The following is a 25,045-nucleotide window of genomic DNA, read 5'->3' on the forward strand; positions in this document are numbered from 1 at the left end:
AATTGTTAGGTAACAAGATAGAGTTTGTGTTTCTCTTTCGCTTTCATTGATGCTACCGTACCCATTTATGTGATTTGATACATTCTCTGAAAGGCGTACGGTGGCCTGCCCTCCTTCTCTCTCTTTATGTGGTTTTGATAAATGCACTCACACTATGACATAACACTGGAAGCAGAGGTGTTGCATGCAACTGCAGCACAGCAATCTGTTCAGGGCAGTGCTTGACATATGCAGGGAGCAGGAGCAGCAGCCATAGCAATGTAGACAAAGAGTTGTGCCTTGAAGATCTCTGGGCATGCACTGGAGCGGGTATTTAAATAGGGCAAATCTAGGTTTTTTAAGCAGTGCAGGAGAAGGTGGTAATGGGGAAGCATAGAAGGGAAGAGGACTGCCAAACATAATGATTCATCGAAGAAGAAAGAAGGGTCAAATCTCCACCCAAGTTTGAAACTTGGAAGTGAGAAGCAGTAAGAACTGCCCTGGGTATCCCATGCATTTATACAGCACAAACGTAGCTGGAAAGCAGCAGAGCACTGCACATTACTGGAACATTTTGGGACAATACAATACTTGTAAGTGAGTATTTGTGTACATTTGGTGTTACGCACTCACATTATACTTCACAAATGACAGTCTCTCTATACTTCACAGAATGACAATTGGCAAATCTGACACTGGGAAATTTAATGATATTACCCAGACTCGCACACTATTCATGGAACTGCCAGACACTGGATAAGATGCCTAAAGTCAGTAACTTTTTCAGAGACATATTAAGGATTTGGGGACCCTGGGCGAAATGTATTTTAGGGGTCCCTGTCTGGGAACAGCTTTGAATTTACGATCCCATTTCAGCTATTTCATGCCCTCTTTGACCAGGTCACTATGGGTGTGAAAGCTCACTCAACCAAACCCTCAATGTGTGTACATCTAACATTCAGGTTTAGTGACGTGTTTTCAATATTGTTACACAGCAGCAGCTCACTAATATTTCTGCAGATAATCTCTGTGACGCCATCTAATTTCTCAGATGAGAGGTCCTGTTTTGATCTAAAAGAGACTTTATGGATGTTGCATGAAACAAACACATTTCCCTGCAAAATGTCTGTAATAGACTCTCACACATCGCCCACATTAAAAATAAATTAAACGAAAACGGTCTTCAAAATAATCAGTTTATGCCTAACTCAAGGTCATCAGGGCAAGACTCCCTGCAAGACAGAGCTGGCTCTATCGGGGCCCCCTGAAAGGCTGGGGCCCTGGGCCAGAGCCAACTTTGGCCATGCCTTAAAACTTCTCTGAACTTAAACACAAAACCACGCCTCCTCATCGCATGATGTGTCAACAATTAGGATGGCACATTACTGAGCGAAAAACTACACTACTTTAGCAAAAGTCCTCTTAGTGTATTGATACTTCCTGAAGACCTCAAAAGGATTGCATTCCATTGTGCATGTCTTATATCACATAAAACCGTATTCCTCAGAACAGGTGTGCAACCTGAGTATCAAAACCAGAATATCAATGGCACAGAATATCAAAGAGAAAATATCGAAACTGAGATATTGAAAGATAATTATGTATAATTGTTTTATACCTAAGTCCGCATATATGTACCTTGACGATATATATATATATATATATCTTCGAGAAACGTAGATGTGGAATTAAGAATAATAAATCTATACTTCCTTATATGCACCTACCTTTCGATATTTTGTCCCTCAATATTGTGTTGATGATATTCTTGTCGGACGATATTCAGGGGGTTCGATATTAAGCAGTACAAACCACAGAGCACTGCATATATTGTATTTCCTTCCATGATGTGTTCCTTAAGTTTGGAAATGTATGCTACCAGATTCTTGTTTCAACCTACCTGTTTTTCATATTTATACTGTAGTTTGATACTTGGCCGTCCATTCAGCTTGCACTGTCTTACTTTTCTAGGATGGCGTAGGCATTGATGAAAAGCTGTCTTTGAGGCGCGTGGCTGTGGTGGAAGACTTCTTTGACATTATCTACTCCATGCACGTGGAGACGGGGCCGAATGGAGAACAGATCAGGAAGCACGCAGGACAGAAGAGAACCTACAAAGCGGTAAGTGTGAAGAACTCAGTACCCTGGGACCCCCTGAAACATGTCTGCTGTGAAACAGTTTCCAGCATGTGAGATAAAATGCACAATAGGTTGGTGGCGACATTGTTGTTTGGCGTAGGATATGTATGAAAATTGATCTGTTCGGGTGATTGTCACTCGACAGGATGCACTGAACAGGTTTCAGCTGTGAGAGAATGCAGGGACAAGAGAGGGCAGTATAGTAGCTCTTCTAGACTTTTTTAATTAACTTTATTCATACATTTTCAAATATAAACAAATCAATAGAGTTATCCCGGCAGACGTTGCTTTTTGTTGCAAATCGCTCACTGCTCCAATTGACATAAGTTCAAACAACACTCTTTGATTATAAGGAGTTCTGTGTGTGTATATTATCCCTAGTTGTTTAACATATACAATACTTCTCACAAAACCTGCTGGACCAATAAAGGCATACATCTCTATTAAATTCAATATTATCATCGCGGTAGCTAGTGCTCGACATGGTATGCTCCAAGTATGCTCCCAGAGGTCCCCATATATATCACAAGAACAAGACAAAATGCACTGTAGGGCTGTAGTGTTACATAAAACAGTAATTGTGCACGTGCGGCAAGGAGCCTCTCAACCAGGCCTTGACTAGTCTGTGTTTAGCCCACAATAAAATCAGAGGTGTTAGTTAGTTTTCTGATCCAGCTGTGGAGATCTTCCACATAGCCAAGGAGCAACAGTTGCAGTTTTAAATCAAGAGGCATTTGGATCATTTCTGGTCCGTCAGGGCCATCCAGTAATCAAATAATCCTGGACATTGCCATGCTAAATAAAAAATAAAAACAGGACGTGGACTAGCACAACATCAGCACTCTGGGCCTACTGCACGCTCCACGCTGTGCAAGAATATTGAGGTAAAGTGAATTATATTATTAAACGCATAGTAGCATCTGTCTATAAGTTTTAGAGACTCCTTTTGCCAGTATTTTTTGTTGCAGTGGCGCCTTGAGCACGGGCATACCCGTCACACTTAGGACATCAATTGTAACAACAAGGTGAAGGGTGAAATGCTTGAAATAATGTCATCCACTGACAATCGCTCAAGGCTGCACTCCAGTCCATTGTTTTTCGCTCACCATGCACCTCAGTTGGGAACCAGGCATATGCATATGCACATCAGTCTTCAACCTGCTCCAATAGGAACAGACCAGCCTGAACTGGAGCAGGGCCAAAATTAATTTACATATGCCTGGATCCAAACTGAGGAAGCATCTTATGCAAAATAACAATTGACTGGGATGCACTCGGCAGATGTGGCCTTTGAGTTGTGTTAAGGCTGGGAGGGGCTAACAAAGAGAATGGATTCTGAGATATTTCTTCCTTCCAGTGGAGAACTACGGATAGGTGCTGAAGACGATATAGGTTGGATCACATGAAGTTAGCAATGGAAAGGCTCATTTAAAGCATGGTATCAGTCACAGTTTTAGCCTGATTGAGGTTTTGAAATGGTTGTGTTGTTACTAGACAGTGGCAAATTGATGTAGGAATGTAGTTCTTTTGATTGGAAATGCAACAGCATTTGTTGATGTTTATAAAGTAACTACAGAGCACAACCCAACACAGTAACTTCATACAAAGCAAAATAGGAGAAGAAAACATAATGGGGAACATCACAATAAAACAGGAACAAAAGCAAAATCACAGCAGGGCACCACAGAACTGGAACACGCAAACATAAAACCGCTTAACAATAGTTGTACATTTGTGTTGTTGTGCTTTTTCTGTTGCTGAATTGTGTTGTGTTGATGTTTTCGTGTGCTTCGTAGATATCCTGCATTTCTTTGATGTGTTGTTGTACTGTTGTGCTGTGTTGTTGTACTTTTGGTGCATTGTATTGAGTTGTTGCGTTGTATATTTGATGTGTAGTTGTTGTTGTTATTGTGATTTGTTACTGTAATACTGTGCTGTGGTGTTATTTCTGAAACCAAATAAAGCTCGTCTACGTAAATATGCATGTAGGAGAGTAGGGTCTGCTATCCTATGGTCACCCCAAATTTTTGCTTTTTGCTTCACTGGTTTTCGACTTACTGAGGCTGTGGGCCTGCTAATCAGACCCCCAGCCTGCTGTTCTCTCTCTAAATTCATAATACATGTGCTATAGGTACACACCACAATTGGAAATGGACTCCTTGTCAGCCCCTGTACCATGCACTATAGGTGCTCAGGGCATAGGTGCCACCAAGGCCTACCAGGGGCTGCAGCATATATTTTGCCACCCCTGGCTGGTTCTTAAATTGACACAACTGGCTGATCACTCAGCTGGGGCAAAATGGTGTAATCACCTCTTGCTTAGATATAGTATACCTATATCTAAACCTATATCTGGACACATTTAAACCTGTGAGCCACTCCTATGGAATGCCTTTTCAATCCTGGAGGCAGAGTGTGTGGTTTAATGTGAGATGGAGCTCTAGCATGAGCTGAGCCTGTCTGCAGCTGTCGGGAACAACTCCCTAAGCTGTTCCGGGATAATGCCATACCATATACTATTAAGTGCATTATAATCCTCGCGGTTATATAGCAACTTTAGTTTGGCTTTATCAAAACATGTCGTGTAAGGTGTCATACGATTTGGAATACTATCCCCTCGCCAGTTCTGGTGACGGGGATAGCATTCCACCCCTCTAGAGGGAGAAGACATGTTACTTTGCTGAAACGCGGTTGATTTTTAAAAGAGCCTCAGATCCATAAAATGGATGCTTCTGCCACAGACACAAGTCTGACCCCCTGTAGCTGACCGAAACTCAGCCAAGGAGGCCTGGACAAAGAATTCCCTGTCACAGGGAGGTGTCACACCACCCCAGACAGGAGATAGTGGATTGTAGCAGGGAGGTTTGAAAGAAACCAGACACTGCATGGGAAGCACAAGGCTGCCCCTTGCATAATCCGGTCAAACCGGTTCTGGGGCACACCAGCCCCAGTCCCAGCGCGGCCTGGATCAAAGGAAAGGGGTGTATCCACCCCCTTCCTGGGTCCCACCCATAGGAGGGGACCTAGCAGGTAATCCAGGCCCCCAGATTCGAATAAGAGTGGGAGCAGTGCTAATGCACTTCAGATTATCCTGATGAAACATAAGAAACGAAACTCTGGACCCTTCGACATCCTACTCGACGTAGAAGACTGAAGAATCTCCCTTGTGGTCAAGGAGTGACCACCCTGTGCAAACAGGCACCATCCAGCCCTCGACGTCTGCTTTGTTGCAGTTCCCGCCGGAACTCGAGCGACAGAGATCGACGAGATCAAGCTTGCCTGCCTTCTTACAGCCCGGTCCACAATTCCTGCAGAGCTGAGACCCGTGGAGGCGACCGGAAGCGTGGGGCACGCCATCTTGAAAAGACCACGAGACGCTGACCGTGCAGCCCACGAGTGACCCTCGAAGCTGTACACCGGGGTTTGAGAAGCCCCAACCCTGAGCCACTCTTGCACCGAAGCTCACCCCTCTACACTTGACGAGTGCTGAGTGGGGCCCTTCTGCTTTCTTTGGCTCAACGCGTTGGCCCGGTTCCTTGCCAGCTGGCTTGCGGCCCCTGTGCCAGCGAAAACCTAAATACGACTTGTGATTCTGGTTGCTCCAGATTTGCACCCGCTCCTCTGAAAAGGAGCACCCGCTCTGACCCTCCTGGGCCGAGTGAGAAGCAATCTTCCAGTTCCGCGTGGATTGCTTTTGCCAAGTGTTGTTTGCTCCAATCTTGAAGCCGACAGTGCCGACGGTGAGAACCTACGTGGGACAGCTCGTGACCCACTCCTGGACGTCGCAGATGCCCCAGAGCCCACGTGGCAGTGGAGAGAAGCTCCTCGACAACCACCTGATTGCGCCCGACATTGCCTGGTTCCGTCCTGGTTCCACCCTGGTCATTGCTGAGTGACCCAGACTCTGTCCCCTCTGCTTTCAGGTACTTTTCTATCCGGATCCACCCTTGGATCCCACCGGACACTTCTCCTTCACATCGCCTGCAGCATCTTCAGCTTCAAGCACCCAGAACCTGCGTGACGAAACCCGACGCCACTTCGACCCTATGCACCCGCTTCCTGTGGGTGAGGTAACATTGCAACGCCGGTGTTCCCACACTGGTACACACCTCTAGGGTCTGTGTCTAAAGTTTTGTCTTTCTAGGTTCAGTGGAAGTATCCTAAAACTCTATTTGTGTAACTTTTACGCACCATTGACTTAACATTGGTGCATGCGTGTGCTTTAAGCGCTGCACCCGAATCCCGCTGGCTTTTCCCGACTTCAGCATTGCTTGTCCCAACTGCTCTCAGCGGTTCCCTAGGCCCTAGGCCTAACCACTGTTTGATTGGTATCTCTTATACCACTTTCTTAATATATGGTCTGAGTGGCCACCCGCCCTCATCCATAACTGTGCAACTTTGTATGTTATACTGTGCTTTTGATTTAACGCTTGTGCCCCATTGTTCATAAAGAATACTGGGGATTATTTTTTAGAAATAAACACATATATTTTTATAATATATACTTGTGTGGTGTCCTTTCATTTGCTATTACAGGACTGTGATTGGTAAAACAGCTCGCTTAACACGACCTCTTGAGTTTAGCCTTTAAGGCTGCTTAGTCTATGCTACCATTAAGATAGCTTGTCTACAAGGTTGACTTACAACCAGACACCATAAGGGAGTGCTTGGACTGATACAAGGTGGTTCCAGAATTGGAAACATCATATATCAGGCCAACTTCTCACAATGCACACATATTCTTATCACACATTACCCCTCCAGAATTCTGCCTTAATTTTATGGTAGAATGTATTGGCCACTTGCAGTGCCATGTTTACCACCAAATACATGTAATAGCGCCAGTCGAAAATGTTTTGTGATCTGGTCCTATAACTCTTCTTCTTGTAAAGTATATTTTTTAAGTCCTTGTTTTACTTAGTAGTATGACATTGTTTTCACCCATTGAAAAAACAGTACTTGATTGTTAGCCGTTGCTTTACCCGTGGTCTGTGCAGGTTTTGCTCTGACAATTCAATGACCCAGACCAATGCAATTTTATCGTTATCTAAGTTTTCGGTTTATTTAGATCACGCTTGAGTTTTTCCCCACTGGCTTGACCATTCTTGTAATAAACAACATGAATATTAACAGCCTCTTAGTTTTCCTTTCTTCAGAAGCTGCCTTCCAGTATTGGTCAATGGGATGCCTTTTTTTTTCTTCTCTGTCCACTTCTCTTTCCTTTCTTGTTTTTTCCACATCGTGTGCAGGAGTATACGAAGTTGTCAAACCTGGACTTCACCAACTTCAGATTTTTTTTTTAAGTTGACAACTTCACGAGCTTCAAAATTAAGTTATGCGCGAGATAAAAGCTGCACAACAGATAATTGCGAACTCTCCTTCAAAAATGTATTTCCCAAGTAATTATTTTCCATTAAATCTTTTTTCGGGAAATGTTTGACTGTAGATGTATTGAATTATGAATGTCTGTGTCTGTCAGTAACAATGTGGCATGTTCAGCTGGTATGGGTATCAAGTGCTGATTTCTTAATTATAAACTCGGTCCTAAATACCAATTTAAATTCCAGTTCTTGTAGTAAATTGAGAACACACTATATGACATCCTGTGGTTATACAAATGCCTTATTTGTTTGTCCGTATATCTCTCCCCTACTGCTCCTTAGCCAATATCTGCCTCACCAACCAAGCTAAGTTTGCCAACCCATGAATGCATGCCGTGACCGTGTGTTCCATATCCCTGTGACCAAAGGGCCTCCAGCTGGGGTTCCCTTCTAACGGAAGCTCTCTCATGTGTAGGTTATGCACTACTGAACTCTTCGCAGGAGTATGTTTTAAAAAACTGCTATCTCTTGTAATAAAAGATCATTCTGCTTTATTCAGCCGGCCATGGCGTGACTTCCCCCACGCCAGCCCCAGCTCTCAACTGACAATAAAAGAATCCCTCCTTCAACATTCCTAATAGTACCTCAACTGCAAGATTCCACATATGTCATGACTACGACACTAGCCTACTAGTAGGGTCACCACCCCATCTGCTGTTTCTTCAGCAGGCTTGAGAATTTAGCCCTATGCAGGTTGTAGGACCAGACACTGACTATGTCAATATTTCCTCTCGAGATCACTTGTGTGCAGATTTATTGCATGTCTATATCGTCACATTCATCTATATTGTCTCATTCGTCTATTTCGTCACGTCTATATCGTCACATTGGTCTATATCGTCACATTCATCTATATCGTCTCATTCGTCTATATTGTCATGTCTATATTGTCACATTGGTCTATATCGTCACATTCATCTATATTGTCTCATTCGTCTATATCGTCATGTCTATATCGTCACATTCTTGCATGGCTCAGGCCATTGGGAGCAAATAGTGGCAACTCATACACTCGGTAGTGGCACATCCCAAAAGCTCAATCAGGTACATTACCAGATTGCCACACATGGTCAGGATAACTGATAGGATAGTGTGCTGTGCAGATTATCAGATGTGTTCTCATTCCTGCACACTGCATGATGGGTCAGTGTTCTACGCATGTGCAGGTTTTTCATGGTACAGTAATACTGACGAGCAGCCATTGTGCTGTAAAGTAACTGGCATGCCGGTTCCCTGGGCATGTTTACTGTGAAGGGCATGCTTGTAGTATTTATTTCATGTGGACATTCTTGTATATAGTAGATATCCTCATGTCTATAGTAGCTATTGTTTTTAAAGCGTTTATTGTGCTGTCATACTGATGCCCCTAGCATGGCATGCAGTCGTGGCTGGCAGCACTAGAGAGTGGTGGGTGGGGCAAATGGGTGGTGGGTGGGGAACACATTAAATAAAGAAAATAAATAAAAACATACTTACTTGCACGTCGTTCTTCATGCGCCAGTCCGGTTTTCATCTCCTCGTCTCTTCCTCCAGTGCGTGACCCTCAACAACTCCCCTAATCAATCCTTGTGCTGCTCTCATGCTGTTAATCAGCATGAGAGCAGCCCCAGGATTGGAGGGAGCGGCCTCCCTCTGCACTCCTAAAGGCACCGGAGGCCTGGGCTTTGGCTAACCCACCTGTCATAAGACAAATGTGTTAGAGGTTTCAAAGTGCGCATGTCTGGCTGGCCATCGCAAGACAGCCGGTCAAAGAGACATACACACTTTGAAGTGCCCAGCCCACTCTCCTCCCTGCTGCTGTCACTGAACAGGCCCCGCCCTGTCCTGAGGCTCGGTTCGGGACGCGTGGATGAAAAATAAAATGGGAATAAACTAACTTTATTACCATTTTATTTGTAATCTCTGGGGCTTTTTTGGGGCATTTTGGTTAGTGGGGAGATGCTCCTCCGCTTAAGCGGAAGAGCCTTCTCCCCCCTTGTGGCGTAGAGCTCCCCATTGGCATTATCTCTAGTACAGGAATGCCCAGGGATATATTCCACGGCACAGTATTTTGATCGTCATAATTTGACCTGCCACTGTTTTTGAGACAGAGTTTATACCTCTTGGCACAAGAGTTAGGAAAGGCAATGTTTTTGCTATGGTTATTTTCCACCTGAGCATGATTTCTCGTCCATTGCAGCACATATTGTTCACAGGATTTTTTGGGAGAGTGCAAATCACTCTTTTCAGCTGAAGACGAATAATGATTCTGCCTTTGGAGTCACTTCTTGAAGTGTTTGATTCTTCCAATAGATCACAATTGGAACAAGCACTCGAATGCTGCTGCTTTTTTTTGTGCAATGTTTGGTGATTCCTGGGCTGGTGTGGCGTGAAGGGTGTCTGGCGGGGGAGCGTCTGGTGCATAAATCCATTGTCGAGTTTTCGCAACTCCCTCTCACTTGGTGACTCAGGGACACACATCGAGGCCTGTGATTTGGGCGACATTACGCAGGTGCTACCACCCACTGAAAACAAAGCAATTAAAACCAAACAAAGTAAGAGCGCTCCTACACCAGATCACTGGAAATAGCACAAAAAAAATAGCTGAATTGGGGATTCTTAATTAGCAGCTGCTGCCAGCAGGAAAATGAATAACAAAACAGAAGATGCCGGAGCAGGTGCAGTGAATTACCGACCTCTGCAGGGACACAGGTTCACTGCAGTTCCTCTCTTCCTGGTTCTTTTTCCCATGAGGCTTTGGGAATTGGGCTTCATTCCTATGGTTTATTGTACTGTTATTGATAGTCAACAGGTTGTGTGTACTGTTATTGATAGTCAACAGGTTGTGTGTTTCCATAAAATCTGCATAACTCAGGCAAGAGGCAGAGCATGGTACATGCATTGAGCTCCAAGGGGTACTCTACAATTGTTGACAATGAAAGAATGCACAAAAAGTATGCCTCGGCCTAGTCTCCACAATACAGTCTCCCGCGTGTGTTTAGTTACTAGTGCTTGTTAGTTTATTGCAGTGCTTTACTCTGGTACTTAATGTCGGGCTCTCGAACCTGCCCTTACTGTGTCACTGCCATCGTAGAGTACCTGCTGGCACTCTGGGTTAGTCACCTCTGACTATACTTTGCTAGTGCTGGTGCAGTCCCTTATTGCACTGGTCATCTGGGGTTTATGCCTGGTAGGATAGGAGAGGCAAAGGAATATACAGCACCTGTACGATTGCAGACACAAAACAAAAGGCCTAAAGGAGTTGGCCTAACGGCAAGGGCGCTCGACCTCGAACCTGGGGATCTGGGTTCGAGTCTTGGTAACGACGCCAAAACCTCCTGTGATTCTGGGCAAATCACTTCATCTCCCCGTGCCTAAAATGAATGTGTTCTCATGTAACGTAACTGGTGATATGTAAAGCGCTCTGATACCTGATTCGGTTCGGGTCTAGTTCGCGCTATATAAAACTCTGCAAAAAAAAAATAGGAAGTACAACCCAGCTTGATCCTGCCAATCTCTGTGGTCCCCCTAGAATGATTTATCTCACACAAATGTATCCGAGTATTTTGCATTGTTGTTTGCATGTTGTATGCATCATGTCAAGTCACTGAGCACGGATCACCGTTGGCATCGCTGATTCTGCAGTGACACCACAGCCTATTGGCCCTCCCATAGCAAAGACTGGGCGAGGATGACATCCTCGATTCAGCTCTTCAAAGGCCAAGATTCTGCTTATTTGCCCTGTTGCTTTTAGCTTTCCACTTAACTGGCTCATTTCTCTCAAAGACTTCTGAGAAAGTGTGAGCATCTGGTGTCACATTGGATTCTAACATGGCTTTTGTACCATTTGTACCATGTACCCCATGTCCATGGGGATCGAACCTTTGTTGTAACGTCCACACTGCTTTTCACTTGCATTGACAATACCAGTGCCTAGACTGAATTCCTGCAACTTCATCTTCACCAGTCTAGTGGCTACAAGCATCTGCAAGCTGCAGTGTCCCTGGATTAAACCGTTTGAATCATCCTTAGCTTGCAAAAAACTGAGCACCTTACCACTGCATTTCCAGCCTTCTACGGGCTACAGATAATACAAAAAATAAAAATAAAAATCATGCGCATCATCCACAGAGCCTTGTGATGGAGATCCTCATTCCCTCTAAACAACCAAACTATAATTGAAGGCACTTAGACTTACTTTCCTAGCCAAGTGGTTCTGTTGGAGGTCTGTTCAATCACAATGCTCACCCTCCAGAACTCTCTTCCCTCCATCTTAGACTTAAACAGGATTTCCTGAAATGCAGGAAAAGTTTGGTAACATGGTTGTTCCTGAAGTCCATCACCCTCAATAAACCATGATAGACGCAAGATGATCCAGACTGCACCGCCATTTTCAGTCCGGATGCTGGATCCGCCTTGGTAGAATGTGCTACTCTGGAAGAAGGAAAAACCTAAGTATGTCAACGTTTTTTATTGCTATGATGATTGAAGAAATAAGCACAAACACCAACTGAAATCCACACATCGTACCGGTCTGCTGCACGGTTGCTTGGAATCTCTGAAGCTATCACGTGGCTGTTTGCCGGTGGAAATATGTCTAAGTACACCTTCTGCCTTGAGTGATGAAAGTACTGCGATGGTGCTTGGTGTGGGGAGGCGCAGAATCTCTTGTCAGCTAGTCGACATGGTCTTTTGTCTGGAAATTAGACCTTTTAGACTTTCATCAGTTTGCTAAAGGGACACAGCTTTATGCCAGGTTCTAAAAGGAATATGCTCTTAGAGTCAGCATTCTCTAGTAATGTTTTAGGTAATTGGTGAATGAATGAGTGATAGCAGTTTGACTCTTAATGCAGCCAAAAATGAAAGGATGCTCTTGCGAATTATATAAAAGTTCACCTGAAGACACATGGGTGGGATTTTGATTGCAAGGTCCAACAAATCCATAGCTTACATTGACAGATTCTGTTTTCTTATAAAATGCCATCTAAATCATCCTATCTATGGCACGCTTTCAAGACTGTAGTCTGGTCCCTGATAATACCTTCCGTCAGTTTCTGACTCTGTATTTTGTCTGGATACTGCTGTGCTCTAGGGGTACCAGAATTTCACAGATCAATGTTATATTGAATCAGTTGAACAGCATGTACTAAGCATTGGTATAATTTTACTGACTAACCATTTCTTATATGGCTCAGGTGACTGCAATGACCACAGTGGTTACAGCTAGAAGTAAGGCCGGCAGCCTCTTTCACCCTCACTGGCTATCAAACATGATGTTTGGTGCCTCTGATATCCATTAAGGCTACTGATTTGTTGCGTTGTACCCAAGGTCTGCGAGTCTGTTAATTAAAAATCAGTGGCTTTCCTCCATGAGCAGGCTTTAAATGGGCCTCATACATTGACACCATCTGAAACCTCTAGGTGATTGGCAACAAGATCATAGTCCAATATTCAATGTACATGTACATGCTATATTGAATGTTGCTGTGATTTTTGATGGTGAATGGTGCTAAAAGGTGTTTCTATCCTCAGCTGCCCTTGACAGAACACGAGCAATTCTTGAAAGAAAATCCCTGCTTTTGTAAGAAAAAAAGAAATTGCTTCAATCAAACCTTTAAACAAAAGTAGAGTTCGCCTTCAATGGTCCTCACCCGGTCAAAGACATTAGTGACCGAGTAATTCTAACATCCTCATGAAGAATAACCAAATGAACAGCAAGGATCACCTGCACCTTTCATCTTTGTTAGACATCCTAACTGGGACATGCTTAAGGATACACATGTTCCTTCCACATGTGCTGTAGATAATGGGGGAGTCTCCATTTATTTGGGCAATCAACAAGGAAACTTGACAGACTTTCACAGCCTTCAGTCCTTGACAACAGGTGGCTACAGCTCTTTGCTCTTATATCTGTATGACCTTTTCCCAGTGACTGTACAGAATATATTGTGACACAGCAGAGATAGATGGTAGCCATGCCTTCTTCTTCCTCTCTGGGTTTATTCTGCAGACGGCTGAGCGGACTCACGCTCCAAGGCCCTCCTTCTCAGGTCAATCATGAGTGAGAACTTTAACAAGAAAACAAAACAAGAGAGTGAGAAGTTGAGATAAGCTCGTTTTTCTTCCCTTTGTAAAACCTAGCCAATGGTTGGATGCGCGCTATGCCATGCAATATTGGTGCTCATGGTTTGGAACTTACGATTTTCACCAATCTTTGCAATACTCTAGGGTGAATACAATAAAAAGGCACTATTTAGACATCATGGTGGCACATAAAGCTATAGGTATCCATTTTTTCCATCAACCTGGTCCAGAAGAAAGTAATTGTGACCCAGCAAGCACATATATTTGGCTGGAACATGTCGACCTAGGATGTTGGAGACATCTCATCCACTATCACCAATTTTAACCCTACCCAAGGCATCCACGATTAAAACATCCTCAAGGAACGGATCAGCTTGAGGGTGTTTTAACTCACTCACACCTCATGAATTACAAAAAAACCTGATCTGCTGTAATTCAGGCATTGCAGCACACCTGAGATGCACTAGGAGTGTTGGGTGTGGGGTGGGGGGGCTAATGATGAAGCATGCCTGTAACTAGGTTAGTGGGTGAAGGTTCCTTTAAAAAACACTGTTGATTTTTTTTCTCTTGACACAGATAAAAGGCATTCTTGGCGCTATATATGAGTGGTAGCAAACTCATTTTCATTTAATTGTTAAGAGAACCTTAAAATCACATGTTGGATGTAAATGTACTGTAGCATTGTTTTATGTCGCCTGCAGGGAGAGCACTTGGGCTGTTGACTTTTGCCAGGCACTCGCAGTGCAGTATGGCTATAATGAGGCAATTATTGTACCATTGTAGGCCGTCCAGCCCCATAATAATCCAGACAGCTTGCAGCCCACCAGGAAGTTCCTGAACTCTGGCCCTGACTTTAGGGAGGCGTGGTGAAACTGGCAAGTGAGAAACCAACCTACCAACAAATCACAAAGGCTGATGGGAATTCCATCTAAAAGGGGGTGGGGCCCTCACTATTCTTGCAGTATACCCACTGGTAACTCTGTTTTAGGAAAAAATGTGAATGCTGCCTTTTTGCGCTTTAATGCACAGCACGTGCACCTGGCCACAACAAACCTCTGTATAGCGTCAATAGACCATATGTGGTGTTTGTTAATCTTTTGAAGTACTTTATAACACAATTTGACTTAATATAACCAGGGAGCATTCAATAGGCTCCTAAGTTCAATTTTCTTGATGCATTTTGATTTTGCAATGGTGTGCTCCAACTCCGAAGCACACCAGAAAGGGAAGAGGTATTTAAGCAGGCATCCATAGAGGCCAGGAGCTTAATTATTACAATCTTCAGAAAAATGTAACACGGACCGTGCAATTTTACCACAACCTGGCAATTACATCCGAGAAATACTTGCGCTTCTTGATCACTTCATTCAATATGCAGCAAATAGCAGCTTCCTCGTTTGAATGTGGGGCACCATAGACGGCGCACGTGGCTTTTCACATACAAGGGCGTTGAATCTGTAATCCACTGAAGGGCCTGGGTTGGAGGGGTAGGGTTTGTTATGGTGGAAGCCTATGAGTGAGGTACATAGGCTGTCGAATTTAATTTAATGTGTGTTTTGGTAAAGCGTATGGACAGTTTGTGTCTGTGCATGTGTGTGTGGGGGGGGGGGGGGAGGGGGTGCTAAAGGAGAGGCGACAGCCCGAACATCAATTTTACTCAGAACTTCAGCAGAATTAGCATGCGCCCTTTAAAGCTAGGCAAATTAGTTAACCTTGTTTGATTGTCTGGCTCATTTGATCATTAAATTCAGCCAGTTGCTATAGGTGGCAGGCAGGATTCCCTGTATGAAATACATGTGCTGATAGGTGTGGGGTTGAGTACTTTTTGAACCAAGTGCAGCTATATTTGTTGTGGTTGGGCTTTGCATGCACTATCTTTGCAGGCCTCATGCTCTTCAGAAGGAGAGAGACATCTGCCTCGTTATGACCCTATTTCAGCCTGCGCTGCCTCAGTGGGCCTTGTCGCGGCCCATTTCCAGACACTGCACGTGGTGCAGCACATGGAGCATTATGCAGGGCCTGATTGTTGTTTTTGACTGCGGTGTGAAATTCTATGGTTTAATTAGATGTGTGCTAAGTCGGGCTAGCATTGCTGGACGTTATTTCTATAACTAAAGCGCACATGCAAAAAAGCATAAATTGAGGTTGCTTGTATCTCACGACAGAGCTGGACCGTGTAATCGAGTGTGGAATGCCAATTAACCTGGAGTAAGGCAGAAGGTTAAATATGATGTGCATTTTGATTGTTTGCTCTATGCGCGTGACATTGTGACTGCTTTGTTGCGCAGTCCCTATGATTATGTTGTATTGTACACTTAATAGGTGGAAAAGGGCCTTTCTCTTTCAGTAAACGGTGAAATGCGTTATTTTCGTGCACATGCTACAAAAACACCACATGCCTGGAAGGGTGATATGAAGGCAGTAACGTGCGACGTCTGAAGGGGATCATCAGGCAGCACCAACATTATATTGTGATTTGTGGTATGTCTGTAGTTATTGTGCTTGCTCCTTGCCTCCTCTTTAAAATCAATATTTTTTGGAGGGGGAACACCTAATTCACCTTTCTTGGCTCTCAGGAGATAGCCCTTGCATTGGAAGAGCAGAAGAACATTGCAGAATTGATGTTTTGTGTTGTTTAATTTTGGTGAAAGCCTATAGCTTGATTTAAAAATTCCTGCTCGCTTTCTTATGCAAAAATCGTGGTGGTTTATCACCTAATTCATATTGTGGAATCTACCAGGAGTGAAGAAGTGTTTTGAGATTAAAAAAATGATGTTGCACCAGAAGCTCCTGGGAGGGTATGCTCTGTAGTAAGAAGCGATCAATAGCTAATTAGGAGCACCAGCCATGACTTACTATAATGCCTTTCTAGTAAACAAGAAATGTAGTGCAATTTTCATTTCAGTGATGAAATTGTGCACATTAATGAACAAATGGACAAGTTGTTGTGAAAATTGCTTTCAGTGCGAAAAGCATGCTTCTGAGTGAGAAATGGATGCCAGGGGCTAATAGTGTTCAGGCGTGCACTGTGTTACTCAGCCGTGCGGTAGAGTTAAAATAGAAACTCTCTGAGAAGTCATGGTCATCTGACCTGATAGTGCCAGGAGAAGGATGAGTAAAAATGCAGGATACATGTAAACAGCAAAAACACTCAAAAAGTTCTAAGCTATGACTGCATGGACTTGTCATTGAAGAGGAAAATGCTATTAAACCAGGACTGACAACCTATTGAAGTAAAGATTTCCACTCATATGTACAGCCATAAAAGTCCTGGACTGAAAAATCTTGATGAAAGCTGGTCTGATCGGATGCAAGGTGAGAAAGAGCATGACATTGAGAGTGAACTAAAGAAATATTATAGACTTCAAACCACAGAAAAGTACCTTTATCTAAAAATGGCACAGACTGTGGATTCACTGGGAGTGAAATACTGGGAATAGATCTTTCTTTACGATGGTAATTCTTTGTGGTGGGAGCACACAAATACGCCAAAACATGGACACTTCTTATTACGTCCATAACTGGCGAGTCGTCAGATGATGCATTTGTGCCTTTTTCCAGCTTGCACTTTCCTGGTCCTGGTCCTGGTTCTAGACCTGGGGCTGCGAATTGTGACTGAAGAAGCAGTCAGTACACAAGGTTGATTAAGGGCAGTTCTTCTGGTCACGCCACCACCAAGGTGAAGGAGCTTCACAAAGAGATTCAAATGCAGGTGCAAGCAGAAATGTTAACAATATCATAGCTGGATTTTGCTTCAGCTGCTCCCACTGCCAGTTGCGCAACTTGTTGGTCCTATTCTAAAAAAAAGAATCTGGACCCTATATAGAGGAATATTTAAATTCCTGTGATCCACTTTGCAGATCCCTGAAGGTAACTGGTTTTACTTTTCAGTTTTAGTCAGGGATTACGGTGTATCAGATGACATACAGTGCTTGTCTTGGATATTGGACCAAATCTGTTTGCATTGTATCGTGACGCTTACCACAGCGGTCCTCATTTTGCAATAGGGGCAGATATAGAGAGGAGTGAAAATGCCCCTGCCAGGGTCCTAGGGGTAGAGAGCTGCTTTTATGGGAGTTTTGCAGGCAACTCCTTAGGTTTGCTCTTGTAATAAAACTACAGAAGCCGAGTGCATGCTTCAGGAATCAAGATCTTATAAAGGAACATGGGATAAACCGTATTAGCTCACGGGGAAATCCTTGCGTATGAGGCACTGCAACTCCCCAGGGCTTTGAAGGAACGCAGTGGGGATCTTGTGACAAGGAGGTGGATTTTCTGTCCTCCCCAAAATAACAACAAGCCCATAAGTTATATGGCTGTCTCAGTTCTTTCTGCAATCAGCTGGAAGCCCTGGTTTGCAAAGATATCATCAAATGAAGTAATTGCAGGTCTCGCTCACAGGACCCTATGAAAAGTATGCCAGCGGGTCTACCAACTGCATAATAAAAGATTTTTTTACACAAACTTTATTGCATTTTATTTATAGTAAAATAGACGATATTAGAGGAGAATGATGTCCATCTTGGAAGCTCATATAATAGTATTCAGACTGTAACACAATAATATATTGAGTATAATTGACTTCAGCTTAAGGTGTGGCAGATCAAAGCTCCCAACTGCATAACCATAATGGCGAAACAATGGGCAACAAATGAAGTGGAAGATTTTACCAACCTTAAAAGGTCTCTCCCAAAAGTGCACAGTTGTTAAGGGAGAGAGGCACAAGGGGTATTAAGACAGCCAGTGAATGTGAATGTGCATTTTAATGTAAATGTAAATTGATACTTGTATAGCGCACTACTCACCCGCAAGGGTCTCAAGGCGCTTGTACGAATACCGCTGTGGAACCCATCCTGGCTTTCCCTGTGAGGTGTCCACTCCTGGGCACCCCCAAGGTGGAGGCCAGGCATCCTTAGCGTTGTGGGGGCCATTGAGGAGATTAAGCAAGCTATTGCCCAGAGTTGCAGAGTGGGACTCCATGATTGGAATAGGCACCGAGGCGAGAATTATCAGGTCTGTGGAATTTTTGAGCCCAAGACCCGCCAAGGCGGGGAATTGAACCCTGGTCCCGGGCTAGACCTCTGCATCAGGGTCTGCCGCTCTAACCATTGAGCCACACTTCTCCACTAATGACTATCTGCTCAAATGTAACAGCCCCACTTGTTAAACTGGGCTTCTTGTTATCCTAGTGAAACCTTGATTATTAGCGACTAATCTAGTGTTGAATATAAAAAAAGGTCTTAGACTATAGGCGCGACAAACATAGCAAAAAACATAAAGGTATCCCAGCCCCGCATTCCTTGGAGAATTGTAGGGACTGTTAGCAAATACATTAAATTTATGGTCAAATGATGCAAAACAAGCTCTAGTCGGAACCCGTTGATTTAACCTATAGATTAACTCTTGAATGTATTAATGAAGTGCAGATAGCTGCCCACGAGCAGAATGTGAGCAGCCATTTAATGAAATGGAAAGCAGCCCCCCTGCCAGGCGGCACCACGGGAAATCCATGATTATTCCGCTAGCTCCTTGCATTTCACATTAAAGCAGACCGTTACTGTTTACGTGTTATTGCACTAAATGAAGAAGACGTCACATGGAGATAGTGGTAAAATGATCGTGAGTTACTCCCCGCTCTTATACCCCAAACGGCAACGGAGAAGAAACATTTGCTGTAAGACGAATATAAGAAGCTGGGAAGCGCTATAAATGGGTAATGTGCCAAAGAGAAAGCACTGTGGAAATTGGTATAAATAGGTGTTACTTGAACACAGCTAAACCAAGTCCTACTTACTCATTACAGCAGAACTTCCCATGATAATGTTCAGTAGAGCTGATACTTATGAACTACCTGTCCTACTCAAGGCGGGGGGTGTTACAAGGAGGGACAGGTGGCTAGGCTACCAGAGCCCTGTGCTTTTAGGAACCCACAGTTCTTTTCAGGAAAATATGTCACAGGTGCACTGCTGTTCAAGTGCTAGTAGATGTGCACAGAAGGGTATGACATTTCCACAGTGTTTGAAATAGACCCAAGGTGGCCAAACAATTCTTGCCTCTGTTATTGAAGGACACGAAGAAGAAAGGAGCGGTTTTATGGTACTCATTGCTTTAATAGTATAGCTATGATTTTAAGGTTCTGTGTGGTCTGACAGGTAACATCTTACCTAAATGAAAGCACATCAGTATCTCAACAGTAAACCTTCAACCTGCACATCAACACCCCTACTCTCATGTTCAGACATGCACAACTTCCCAAAGAAAACCTGCCAACATGATGCTTGAGTGCTGGTAGGAAAAATTGGGAGGGCTTTCTTGGAGTGTTAGGTCCTGAAAATGGAAATGGTGGCCGAGCAATGTAGCTCACATCCAACCTGCGCAGATGGTTGGTGCAGTCGCAACAGTTTCTCACTGGAGCGAAGGGCTTCTGTTGCTACCATTTTCAATACAACACACTTTGTGAAGCTTCCAAATTAAAAAATGATGCGCATTGCAAGGTGCTCGATTTTGCTTTGCAACTTTGAACCCCTCTAATAACGTATAAATCCAGATGGTCCCTTGCCTGCTAATCATTACACTGACCACTGGACTACCAGGTGACACTCTTACAAATAACGATGTTTTGTGGGAAATTCCTGAAGATTATGTGTTTGGTAGAGTCAAAACTAACTAACAAAGTATGAGCTGTAATGGAAACTTTCACTGACCTCATCGCACCCCACGCCATTGCCTCCATGGACTACCTACTGCTCGGAGACCTGAACTTCCACCTCGGCAACCTCAGGGACCCCAACCCACCGCCCTCCTGGACAAACTTGCCAACTAAACAGCTCTTCACCACCCCCACCCACAAGAAGGACACACCCTCAATGCCATCTTTGGAGGAGGAAACAACATCCACATCAGCCACACCACGCAACCCGTCTGGACAAACCACCACTGCGTTCACTTCTCCTTCTCAAAACCCACGCACTTAAACCTACACCACACCTCCTGCGCAGAAATTGGAGAAAGGTCACCAAAGAGCACATTGACTCCACCCTCAACCACGCTCCTGCCATGACCAACATCAACACTGCAGGCCACAGACTCCACATATGGATCACCAACTGCACAGACAAGCTCTCCCCCTTACGGATAAACAGCTCCCCATGAAAGCCACATGGTTCACCACCTACCTCTGAGAATCCAGACGCACCTGCAGACACCTCGAGGAAATGTGGAGAAACAACAAAACCCCGGAAGCACGGACCAACTACAAGAACGCCATGACAGAACACCACCAACGCATCAAATCCACCAAAAGGAACTTCATCCAAGACAAGATCTTCGCCAACTCCAGCAACCCTATCAGGGAGGACACAGAGGATCCAGTTAGCAGATCAGGTCTCCGAAGTAGGTACCTTAGTTTGTGGAGTCCCGCAAGGGTCTGCGCTTTCTCCACTCTTATTCAACCTATACCTACAACCACTGATAGAATCCCTGGCACACATGGGCTGTAAAGTTTTTAATTATGCCGATGATACTCAGCTATTGCTGAGTATCGACAATACCATATCGGCTCAGTCCTTAGCCCAAGATATATTACGGTTCACAGTGAACTGGATGTCGTCCAACCTATTGAAAATAAATCCAGATAAAACGGAGGTTCTTGTAGTTTCTACTTCTACCTCCCCCTGGAATGACTTGTTTTGGCCACAAGAACTTGGACCTACCCCAAAACCGTGCTCTAATGTAAAGAGCCTCGGGATGAAAATTGACCAGGAACTATCAATGACTAACCAAGTGTCCGCTGTGGTTGGCTCATGCACTAATCTGATCAGGCAGCTACGTAAGCTTGCCCCTCTACTCTCAAGGAGCATGCTCCAAACCATCGTCTCAGCTACTATTGTGTCGAGAATTGATTACGGCAATGCACTATACCTAGGCCTCCCTAAAAATTCCATCAATCGTCTACAGGTCATCCTGAACGACGCAGCCCGCCTGATATTCGGAGTACCTAGGCGGACCCATGCCTCTCCTTTGCTTTATAGGCTGCACTGGCTCCCTATGAAACAAAGAGTTGAATTCAAGAGCATGTGCATCTGCCATAAAGCAATCCACGGTCAGGCGCCAGCCTACATAAAAGATAGGCTCAGAATCTATGAACCTAAGCGCGCCCTCAGATCCTCCGATTCCCTCCTGCTATCCTGCCCACGTTTCAAACTGGCAACAAAAGGAGGCAGAGCTTTTTCAGTTCAAGCTCCCACCATCTGGAATAAGCTACCGGAGGTGCTCCGTAGAGAGGCTAACCTTCTCAGGTTTAGAAAAACCCTGAAAACTCTGCTCTTCAAGGACGCATTTACATCCCCGTAGTCTAGTTAACATCTTTATCTCCACTTTGTTCTCTTGTTGCTGTACCTTGTCAGAAGCGCTTTGAGACCTGTCGGTGAGTTGGCGCGATACAAAACTCAGTTACAAATTACAAATTACAACCCGGATGAACTCTTCAGCATCATCCAGAAATTCACCAAACCCAACAGCGAAACCACAGACATCACACCCTCTCAGAACCTCTACTACAAACTCGGCTCCTACTTCCATCGCAAGATCAAATTCCTCTGCGACAACTTCAAAGAACAGACACTAGACACCAAAACCTCACCCACCTTCAGCTACTCCAGCCAGCCTATCATCTCCACCTGGACCCCGGTCACTAAAGAAGACACCGCCACGACCATGAAGTGCATTCACTCAGGAGCCCCCACGGAGCGATGTCCGCTGCACATCTTCCACAGAGCCGTCTCCACCATCACACCCGAACTAAGACAGACCATCAACTCCACCTTCGAAGCCGGCACGTTCCCCAACAACTGGAAGTGCACAGAAGTCAAGCCCCTCCTCAAGAATCCCTCCACGGAACAGATGAACCTCAAAAACGACAGACCCATCTCTCTCCTCCCCTTCGCAGTGAAAGTAACCGAGAAGATCGTCAACATCCAGCTCACGAACTTCATCGAAGGGAACTGCATCCTCAACTCCTCCCAATCCAGATTTCGCAGTAACCACAGCACCGAGACCGCACTCCTAGCCGCCACAGACGACATCCGCACACTCCTCGACCAGGGCCATATGGCGGCCCTCATCCTTCTAGACCTCTCTGCGACTTTCAACACGGTATCCCACTGCACACTCACCACCAGACTCCACGACGCGGCATAAAGGGAACCACCATCAAATGGATTCGCTCCTTCCTCACTAGCTAAACCCTAAGAATCAGACTCCTGCTCTTCCTCTCAAAACTCACAGAGATCAGCTGCGGAGTACCCCAAGGGTCATCGCTCAGTCCCCCGCTCTTCAACATGTACATAGCCCTCCTTGCCGCCATCATCAGCCAGCATGGACTCAGCATAGTATCCTACCCCGACGACACGCAGTTCATCCTCTCCCTCAAAAAGCAACCCAACCCCACCAGACTCAGCTTCCAGGAAAGACATTGCTTCCGGGATGAGCAGCAGCTGCCTAAAGCTCAACTCAGAAAAGACAGAAGACCTCGTCCTTGGACCCACCCCCTCCACATGGGACAACACCTGGTGGCCCTCCTCCCGCGGCAACCCCCTCACTCCGACGGACCACGCCTGCAACTTCGGCATCATACTCGACTCATCACTCAGCATGACCCGACTGTAGTGTAGTTCCTATTATCCCAATAGGCTCTGCGCATTGGAATAATACCTTCAATAGTATAGGCCTAGACCAGACGTTAACTAGGTCTTCTATTGTCGATATTAGACTTAAAGTTTTGGGTTTGCCAGCTAGCTCAGAGTTCACTAGAAACTTTCTCGAATAGGCAAGGAGGAGTTGAACCTCCCTGAATAGACAAGAAGGGATTTAGTTTCTGACAACCATAGAACATGACAACTTTGCTCTCCCCTAATCAAGAGTGTATCTCCAGAGTCGTGTGAAAACAAAAGACAACTTATTTTACTCAGTCAGTACGTGCGTGTTCAATAAAAGATGGTATTTATTGATCAGTCTCTTTTCTCATACAAGAGAAATGGATCGATATTATCGCAATACTTATGGTTAAGTAAAGTGCATACAATAAAAGCAGAAGTATAAAATAATACTGTAAAAACATTTATATGGTTTCTAAGCCATATGCAGGTTTAAAATGGATAAAATATATATATACATATACATATAAATTTGACTAATCGTACTCAACTGGTGTTTCTAACTACGCCTACCCCGGTGTACCTGACCTAAGCCTAATACGTGGGCGGGAATAGAAAGTAGCAGTTTAAGTTAAGTTTGTTTTGCCAAGTGACTGACTCAAGAATTCTCTGCGAGGGGTTATTCAGTTCTGTACCTGGAATTTAGGATGAATGAGGGATGGTATCTCTCGTCTCTGGTTTCGATATTCCAGGCTGCCTGCGAGGGCTACCCGGAAGCGCCGGAGCTGGATTTCTCGGCAGGAGAAAGCAGCGTCTCGTTCTCAGCGCGTCAGGAAGGCGGGGCTGCGCCAGCGGGGTCTGCTCTGCTCTGGGCTTCGGCAAGTCTGGCTGCTCCGATCTCGTCACCACCGCGTGTGTTTGCTTAAGGCAATACCGGTAATATTTATACCTGTAAGGTGCCGAGATTGACGTAAGGATGGACATAGATACGTCAATAAGGATGTCATACGACTTGGTCGTTAGCTCATTCTTTTGCTGAAGTTCTCGATGAAATCAAAACAATGGCCGCAGGGTTTTTCCCAGGTTGTCATAGGTTTGATTTGTTTTGAGAACTCCGTATGCCTTATCAGGGGCTGGAGGAATATCGCTTGTCTAATTAGATGGCAAGCGTTATGACATAATCAGATAATACGTTCCTGTGCCGTGGTGTGGCTTAATCAGATAACGGTTTCTGCATCATGGGATGGCTGCTAGTTAACTTGTTAACCAGAACAGGGTCAGGAATAGGGGGATCGATACAGAACCTATAGGAATACATCACACCCACTCCACGCTAACTATGGCCATATTTACGAATCTAGGCATAGTAAAACATACTGTAGAGTATTGTGTATACCTTACCACCCCAAAATACATATTATGCATTTCGAATTTATCTAATATACGAAAAAATAGTCACATGTATTATATGCACTCAAGCTGTAGAATAATGCCAAAGTAATCAAGCATATGTATACATTATTACTAATCGAATATGAGAATTACACATGAAATGGCTCTTAAGACAGAAGAAAAAGTTCGAGACCATTCCATCACAGAATAAAATAATTATGAACATACCAGCGGGCAGCTAATGTCTATAAAGTATCTAAAAGTAGAAATTTTAGTTCTCTAAGAATAGTTCTTACTTTAAGCAGAAGATAAGTGTCCCGAAAAATCGTAAAAATATTTTGGGGCTGCTGAAAAAATTCCTATCCATGAACTGGAAGGAAAATTGTTCATGGTATTTTGTTATTAAAGTTGAAGGCCAAATTCAGGGTGTTGGGAACG

The 25,045-nt window shown here is 44.4% G+C and overlaps 1 protein-coding gene across 3 annotated transcripts in view; it reads left to right on the plus strand.

The window, feature by feature from the left end:
* Positions 1–25,045, plus strand: part of NOL4 (nucleolar protein 4) — a 591,044-nt gene that overhangs the window by 211,737 nt on the left and 354,262 nt on the right. For all 3 annotated transcript variants that reach the window (XM_078687354.1, XM_078687353.1, XM_078687355.1), the window contains exon 3: positions 1,951–2,100. In XM_078687354.1, the coding sequence (XP_078543480.1) occupies positions 1,951–2,100 (150 nt within the window). The remainder of the gene's footprint in view (positions 1–1,950; positions 2,101–25,045) is intronic.

This window comes from Lissotriton helveticus, chromosome 4_1 (genome assembly GCF_964261635.1).
Source record: "Lissotriton helveticus chromosome 4_1, aLisHel1.1, whole genome shotgun sequence".
In the NCBI taxonomy this organism is placed as follows: Eukaryota; Metazoa; Chordata; class Amphibia; order Caudata; family Salamandridae; genus Lissotriton; species Lissotriton helveticus.